Source organism: Brassica oleracea, chromosome C1 (genome assembly GCF_000695525.1).
Source record: "Brassica oleracea var. oleracea cultivar TO1000 chromosome C1, BOL, whole genome shotgun sequence".
Taxonomy (NCBI): domain Eukaryota; kingdom Viridiplantae; phylum Streptophyta; class Magnoliopsida; order Brassicales; family Brassicaceae; genus Brassica; species Brassica oleracea.
The window spans coordinates 35,641,240-35,649,433 of NC_027748.1; the positions used below are offsets into that span (position 1 = coordinate 35,641,240).

The 8,194-nt window shown below is 41.7% G+C and overlaps 3 protein-coding genes and 1 pseudogene across 4 annotated transcripts; 3 read left to right on the top strand and 1 right to left on the bottom strand.

The window, feature by feature from the left end:
- The first annotated feature begins 1,211 nt into the window (after positions 1-1,211).
- On the top strand, positions 1,212-2,143 carry LOC106344837 (phosphopantothenoylcysteine decarboxylase-like). The gene is made up of 2 exons (XM_013784143.1): positions 1,212-1,631; positions 1,713-2,143. The coding sequence occupies exons 1-2, from the start codon at positions 1,296-1,298 to the stop codon at positions 1,992-1,994; spliced, it is 618 nt and encodes a 205-aa protein (XP_013639597.1). The 5' UTR covers positions 1,212-1,295; the 3' UTR covers positions 1,995-2,143.
- A 1,323-nt stretch (positions 2,144-3,466) lies between these two features.
- On the top strand, positions 3,467-4,536 carry LOC106301219 (annotated as a pseudogene).
- A 208-nt stretch (positions 4,537-4,744) lies between these two features.
- LOC106293817 (uncharacterized protein At3g17950-like) lies at positions 4,745-5,956 on the bottom strand. 2 transcript variants are annotated; one of them, XM_013729460.1, is made up of 2 exons: positions 5,705-5,956; positions 4,745-5,542 (listed from the first exon to the last, which is right to left on the bottom strand). In XM_013729460.1, the coding sequence occupies exons 1-2, from the start codon at positions 5,777-5,779 to the stop codon at positions 4,985-4,987; spliced, it is 633 nt and encodes a 210-aa protein (XP_013584914.1). In that variant the 5' UTR covers positions 5,780-5,956; the 3' UTR covers positions 4,745-4,984. The 2 variants fall into 2 exon arrangements, with proteins under 2 accessions (XP_013584914.1, XP_013584921.1); XM_013729467.1 differs by having other exon boundaries at positions 4,745-5,535; positions 5,705-5,792.
- A 705-nt stretch (positions 5,957-6,661) lies between these two features.
- Positions 6,662-7,735, top strand: LOC106338542. The gene has a single exon (XM_013777500.1). The coding sequence runs from the start codon at positions 6,662-6,664 to the stop codon at positions 7,733-7,735; it is 1,074 nt and encodes a 357-aa protein (XP_013632954.1).
- The last annotated feature ends 459 nt before the right edge of the window (positions 7,736-8,194 follow it).

The following is an 8,194-nucleotide window of genomic DNA, read 5'->3' on the forward strand; positions in this document are numbered from 1 at the left end:
ACGGGACGGCTCCTATCGGGTCGCGTTGCCGAGAGCTATTGCGAGCTTGTTTCTTCTCGCGGACGGTTGCGTCTGGTCGGGGATTCGGTTTGAGCTGGACGTAAGCTGAGCTGAGGCTGAGGACGTTGATCACGGACAGGGAACGCCTGAAGCTGAGCTTGATCAGAGTTGAGCTTGATCGGAGTTTGCAAGCCGGAACGCAAGCAAGAACAATATAGGGTTCTTCAAGATTAGGGTTCCAAAAGATCAAGACGGCGCCGCGTATTGTTTCTGCGAGTGTGGGTGCGTCTGAGATCAGATTGACAAACGGAATGCGCTGATAAATTCGTCTCGTCAAGAGCTTCAATTTGATATGTGGCTCGTCGTCTGGTTCCTCGGAATTTGAGAGATAGATCGATTTGAAGTTACGCCTGGATTAGGGTTTATGTGTGACGGATTTTAGGTTAGGTTTTGTCTCAGGGTTTTGGAGTCTATCGTGCTGATAACGTGTTGTAAATAGAGTGTTTAGAGACTGAATATTTCTGTGTTATTATTAAGGATCAAGGGAGTTCTTTTATATAAAGATTACAAGATGAAGATAAATGGAAAGTATCGAAAACCTAAACACACTAGGATTAGGAAAACTACTAATACATAATAATGGGAAGATTACGTCTAATAGGAAAAGGAAAGAGCTTGCTATTCTCCAAGCTCTGTGGCCGTCTCTCTCTTCTAAAGTTGCCTCTCTCTCTCCTCTCTCTAGGGCTTCGGCCGTCTCTCCATCTTTTAGGTATTGGACCGGTCTTGCACCGGGCCTGGTTAATGGCAATCCATTCCATGATTTATAACATGTATGTATTATGCAACAAATTAACATACAATAACTATAGATTTGTATATCATAGCAACATTTAGTAAATGATGATAAAAAAAAGAAGCAACATTTAGTAAATTGATGGACATTTATATAATCAAAAGACAAATTCTTACTATCATCGTCCATGATCATGATCTTAAAAATGTTTACAAGGTATATAATTAGTTTTTAAATTCACAGAAATCCCAAAGCAAGTTGAAGAAATGATAGAGATGAGTAATTTGAATCCCTTAGACCCTTACTAAGAACTAAAAAGCCCATACAAAAGTAGAGGCCTAGAAAAAAGAAGTCAACGGCCCATTTGACCAGAAGCTAGAATGATAGACCTCCTCTCTCTTCCCTCTAAAACATTTTGATATTTTTCTCGAGCAGATCAATCTTCTTCGGTTAGGGTTCCCTCGCCGAATCCCTAGATCTGTAACGGTTTCCAAAAGAGCCAATGGAGAACGGGAAACGAGACAGAGAAGACATGGAAGTGCAAGCCGCACCACGGAAGCCACGCGTCCTCCTCGCCGCGAGCGGAAGCGTCGCCGCCATCAAATTCGGAAACCTCTGCCATTGTTTCGCCGAATGGGCCGAAGTGAGAGCCGTCGTCTCGAAATCGTCTCTCCACTTCCTCGACAGGCTCTCCCTCCCGCGGGAAGTCACTCTGTACACCGACGAAGACGAGTGGTCAACCTGGAACAAGATCGGCGATCCAGTGCTTCACATCGAGCTCCGACGCTGGGCTGACGTCATGGTCATAGCTCCTTTGTCTGCTAACACATTAGCCAAGGTTTAAAAAAATAAATAAATCTAAATTCCGTTAGAAGACTTTTACTTTGCTCTCACTTTTTTTCTTTTCTTTTTATATTAGATTGCTGGTGGGCTGTGTGATAATCTTCTGACTTGTATCGTACGAGCTTGGGATTATAGCAAACCGGTTTTCGTTGCGCCTGCGATGAATACTTTGATGTGGAACAATCCTTTCACGGAGAGGCATCTTTGTTCCCTTGATGAGCTTGGGATCACGCTCATTCCTCCCATCAAGAAGAGATTGGCGTGTGGTGACTATGGTAATGGTGCAATGGCTGAGCCTTCTTTGATTTATTCCACTGTTAGACTCTTCTGGGAGTCGCAGGTTCGTCAGCAAAGCTGAAACCATGGTTTCCACTTTGCATTGGTTGGTTCTGTTTTAATGCTTGTCTTTGTACATCTTATGTCTCTAGAGGACCATTTTCACTGGCTTCACTCGTGTTACTGTAGGAATATTTAAGTTTATTGTCTCGCTGTTTGGTGTTCTTTCTCCTCACTCTTTTAGTCGTCTCACACATAGCAGCGTTGGTTTATAAGTTAATCAGTTCTCAGATCACCTAGCTGCTTTACTTTCTATCTGTAATCATGAAATCAAAAGGCAAGATGACAACGACATGAAAGTTTGTTGCTTTTGAAACACGACAATGCAACCAAACGAAACTCGGTTTATCTATCTACCGACGGTAAACCAAACAACATTTAAAAGTTCACAGAACATCAAATGCCAAACGAAAATAAAACTTTTATATTGAAGAGGCACACGAACACTTGAATAGAAAAAAGAGAGGGAAGGGGAGCTTGAGTTAGTTCTTATTGGCGATGAAAAGTCCCCATTTTTTGTTCACCTGAAACACTGCTCTCCAGCTTTGCCTTCCATCCTCCAACAATGTCCTCGTAATACTCCTGCGTTTATTTGTTACAATACTCAACCGAGCAGTTGAGTCCAATAGCACGTTCCAATGAGAAGGAAATCATGTTGACTGAGAGATCGATACCAACGACATGAACATCATACTCCTGAGACATATAGAAGTCACCTCCACCAATGCCACAACCAACATCTAACACTCTCTGTCCTGGTTTCAGATACATCTTCTCCACAAACTCTTTGGTTGTCTCTGTCACAAGAAACATAACACAAAATATACATTATAGTACTGATAGATTAAGACACAAAACATCTCACATACAACACAAGCAAAAGGAAATTAGGATTTAACCGATTCCACCAGTGCTCACAAAGCCTTGTCCAAAGACACGCTCATAGCATAAGATCCCATTGGATTTGTATTGAACATTGTCCAAGAAACGTTGGAAGCCTCTCTCATTTACTGAGCTCACTTTCTGCCATATCCAGCAAATCTGCATCCCATACAGCAAAGAATGTTATCTAAGGTTAAGTAATCGGAAGCTAGACACTCTTGATAGATAGAGATTTGGTTTGCCTGATTCTGATTCTGATTCTTCTTGTTCTTCACATAAGCTCCAATGCCCTTTTGCCTGATCATGGAGAGCTCAAATGTGTTCCCGGCAGCATCGCGTGTCTGACATTCTTGAAACACCTGCATTTTTTTAACCATCAGTAGACTTATGAATACGTCATAACTTTCTAAATATATTAAGAGTCAGAAACAAGTAACATCTAAGTTTCAGAGTCCAAATCTCTTATATATTATTTGATTTATTTTTATCTTTCTGACGTGTGATATTATCTCCAACAAAAAGTATTATTATCCTATCATAACCTTTCTTAAATAAAAAAAAGAAAAGGATATCGTATATTATTATCAGAGTTAATCGTAAACAGAAAACCTAATGGATCTGCATGTTAGCCTTCCGTGGGAACTAGAGGAAGAAATACTCTCTCGTCTTCCACCTCAGTCTCTTGTTCGGTTCAGAACCTTGTCTAAGAGATGGGATTCTCTTTTCAACGACAAGAGTTTTATCAACAACCACTTGTCTCTCTCCCGTCCCCAGTTCATCTTTCTGACCAAATCAAAGATTTATTCAATAGACATCATCGATCAAAGGGTAACTTTGCGTGGGCTACACTTTTCTTGTAGGGATTCAAATTTGCAATACAGAAGAATCACTACTTGCGATGAACTCTTGTTCTGTAAATATCCTCCATTCCATTCGAAGATGGAGACAGCGCTCTGGTCTCCATGGTTGAGACAGGCTAACTTGATAAAGTTGTCCGTGGGCAAAGAGTTCAATGTTTTCGGCTTAGGATACGACAACAGTTGACCCCAAAAGGTTCACAAGCTTTTACTGTACCACCCACCCCAGGTAGCTGCGATCTACGAGTGTGCTTCTCACGTGTTGAGGTACATTAATGCACCTTACGAGGTACACATGCCTGAAATAGATAGACGGTCACATGTGTCCTTGTATGGAAATTTGTATTGGATTGATTCCAACCTCCAGACTAGTGAGTATTTCATCCAAAGCTTTGATTTCACTAGGGAGATTTTCAAACCCTTTTGTCTCCTTCCCTTACAAGATAACAATTGTCTCAATGAACTTCGCCTTGCGGTTTGGAAAGGAGATCGGTTTTCGTTGTTAAAGCAACACTTTTTAACAAGGAAGATTGAAATTCGGGTAACTAAGAATAAGATTGATGATACAGAGGAAGTGGTGTGGGTAAACTTGATGACCTTAACAGCAACTAACTTGCCAAATTTGTTTCACAAGAAGTATGGCGTTAGTTACTTCATCTATGACAACTATTCATGTGTTGTAGCGACGATAAAGATAGACATCCTTGCATCTATATTGTGAAGGGAGATGTGTGCAAGAAGATTCAGATAGGGTATGGCAAGGTCGATTGGTTTTCTCACTGTGCCTATGTTCCAAATTTGATTCCTTTAGAATTTCAGATTTGAGTGAATTGTTGCAACTCAAGTATTATCAGTTATTCTTTTTAGTTGTTGCTTGTCTTTTGTTTTATTTATAAAGTGATCGAATGTTTTTTTTTTTTTTTTTTTAACTTGAGTGATTTGAAAACATGTCTCAAGTTGATACAAACATGCAACAAAAGTCTTGTTGCAACAAAATGGAAGAAGTGGATAAAGGACACATTTCACACACAAATTAAAAGAACAAGGTCGGCTTCGCCGGTAGCATTTTCTCGCCTCCAATTTTCATCAACTACACAATCTCAATTCACCACAAATTACTTTTATTCTCTCCCTTATCCATCATTATTTCTGAATAATCATTCGGCTCTTTGTTGATGTTATTGGACTGCATCCCATTTTTTCCCCGCCGACTAATGATTACGATTCTAAAAAATATTTGAATATTGAATACATAATATTAAAATATACGAATCTATCCTCCGCCTCCGCTGCATATACCGGTTAAGGAAACCGGGAATCTACAAAGTGCCGTAACCGCCGGCGTACCTTCTCCGCTAACAACCTCAGCTGAAGCCGGAGGAAGAACCCTCCCGTCAGCGAACAACGCTCTTTCCGCCACCGCCGGCTGCTGTTCCCTATAACGCGCCACCGCACCCTCTAGCTCCGCCTCGGCGGAGCCATATACAGCTTCTTCTCCAGACCTCCTTTCCACCTCCAAATACTCTCCGAGCGATGACCGTCTGCATTCTCCGGACCCACGGTGCATCCCGTTTCCGGCGTCGTCGTCGTCGTCTCGGCAAAAGCGCCACCACTTGCGACGGCGATGCCGCTCAGCCGAGTTCGGATGAGGACGCTTCCTCAGGTTGCGTCTTGTTGCGTTGGAGCTGGTGGCACGTGAGATTGAGATGGAGGGAGACACGTGGCGGTGAGAAGAAGCTCTGAATGGCATCATCGGCATGGTTGCTGTGAAACTAAACCCCATAAGCGTTCCAAGTGTGATGCTTCTGTCATGGAAGAAGGATCCTGTCGACTAATATCAACATCGCCAATTCAAAACTCAATCAAGACTTCGAACTAATCAAAGTTCAATTTAAGATGTATAATTTAGTTTTGTAATAAAAATATGATATTTTCAAGGGATTTATGGAAAATAAAGCTTAATCTATTTGATTTAAAATTTATAGAAACTGACCTCTGTATCAAGATCGGAGGAAGAGACGGAGGAGATTGTGGGAGAAGGTGGAACCTGGTTGCGTGGATCTTGCATTTTCCTGTGTAATTGCTGGTCGATGATGTTGGAGATATGTCTCACTGAGATATTAAACGACGTCCATCGGGGGAAAGGAGAGTAGTGTTTGCTTTTGGTTTGGATGATAGGTGAGGAAGCAGGAGAAAATGACAAATGCTTTGCTTTTGAAATGATTGTTCTTCTTTACTCTATTTCTCTCTATTGAGCTTTTTTTTTTTTTTTCGCTAAAATGATTGAGCTTTGATATCTTTATATTTTTTTTTGTGGGAAAACCAATGCTATATCATATATGGGAACATTTTGTTTTGGTAAAACTTTGCATGAAAGCTGCTGCTATTTGTTTGGTGAGGAGAATAAATTCAAATTTTACGGAAACAAAGAAATTACAAAAAAATTAGATGAACTTTTATAGGTTGTGTCGTTTTATTCATAGGATACCTGAAAATTGAAAAAGGTTACCGCTAGATCTAATTTCACGCGAAGAAGCAGTTCTGATCGTACATACTATTATTATTGTTGTTCCTTCTTTTTATTTTCCAAAACACGGATAAATATCTTTTTCATTCACTTTCTCACCATATAATCAAACTAATACAATAATCAAAGTTACAAAATGCTCCGAAAGGCGACAAAAAGGCAAAACCGAAACGGTTAGATTTTTTCAAATTTCTCGCCACTCTTTGGGTGGTTGATGATGAATTTTTGAGCAATGGAGTGGTTAATTCTAAGATTTCGACCACGTTGCTGGCTATCTCCACGATTGTGGATCGTGACGAAGTGGTATGGAGGCAGTTATAGTCGGAAAGACTTTATAAGTTCCCAATCAATTGGGGATATTATAGATTCTTACTTTCTCTTCTTGCAATCCATCTTTGGATATTTTTCCTTTTTCAAAACTTGATGGTTGATAATATTCGAAGAGCAATGCAAGATATAACTTTGGGAAGTGAAGATCCCCCTTTTGTGTTACCGGCGGAGGTGGTGCGTCAAGCCGAAGAAGAAAATCGATTCATCTTGGTGGGTCGTCCGGTGATGCCACGACGACAGAATCTCCAAGCACTCCTTGCTACAATGCCAAGAAACTGGGGCTTTGAAGGTTTAGTTCGTGGACGTGTCATTGAAGGCCGACGTTTCCAGTTTGTCTTCCCCTCCGAGGAATCAATGGATATGGTGATCCGAAGGGGGCCGTGGGCGTTTGCGGATTGTATGATTGTGCTCCAGAGGTGGACACCATTGATGGACATGGAGATGCTTAACTACATTCCCTTCTGGATCCAAATCCGGGGAATTCAACTGCAATGCATGAATCGACAAGTAATTGTCAACATAGCAAGGCTTTTGGGAGAGTATATCCACATGGATTACAGTGAGGAGATTGGGAGCCGTCTGGAGTATGTCAGAGTCAGATTGAATTGGAATGTCAATCACCCTCTCCGGTTTCAGAGGAACTTTCAGTTTGTCCCAGGAGTCAACACGCTACTGAGGCTGCAATACGAGAGGCTTCGTGGTTTTTGTGAAGTTTGTGGTCTGATCACTCATGACTCAGGCGCCTGTCTGATTCAGAATGGAGGACCTGATAATGACGATGGAGCTCATAATGGAGATGAAGAAGATGATGACATTGAGATTGTACCTAATCAAGGAGTGGCCATTGAGGAAATAAATGAGGAAGTTAATGAGGGTGTTGTGGCTGATGGTAATGAGGCAGCGGAGGAAAATGTAGAGCCGTTGGTTGAGGAAGAGGATCCTGAGCAGGAAGAGTATGAGAGGAACATAAGGATCCTGGAGGGGGAAGCAGATGATGAGAAACTCTGGAGCGGTAATGGAATGCAAACCATGTTCACGAGTGATGTTGATCGAGACGAGATGTATAATGTTCTTTATCCAAATGGGCAACGTTTTCCTAAAGATGTTGAGGAGGAATCGGGCATAAGCGGAAGAGCTGGTTGTCTGGTGCTAATGAGAACACATTGAAGTTCTCCAAGGGTGAAAGAGGCGAGTCTAGTGATTCTTCCAAGTCCAAACGTAAGAAAAGCAATGAGGCTGCGAGTGGTGAACAGGTTACTCATGATGGGACTGTACAAAACGATTCAAACACGGTGAGAGGCGCGGTGGGCCCTGAACCACCTCTTCCGCCATGAGGACAGCCTGCTAGAACTGTCGAGGCCTAGGCACAAACTCGACAGTTCGACGCCTTAAGGAGATAAACCGCAAATATCTCCCGGACATTATGTGTTTGTCAGAAACCAAGCAGCAAGACGACTATGTGCGAGACGTTGGTGCTCAATTAGGATTTCCCTCTTCTGTTATTGTTTCACCTGTTGGTGTAGGAGGTGGTTTAGTTATTTTTCACAAGTCTTTGGTTCAGTTAAGTGTTGTTAGTCAGTCTGCACATCTTATCGATTGTAAAGTTGTGTTTAATGGAATGGAATT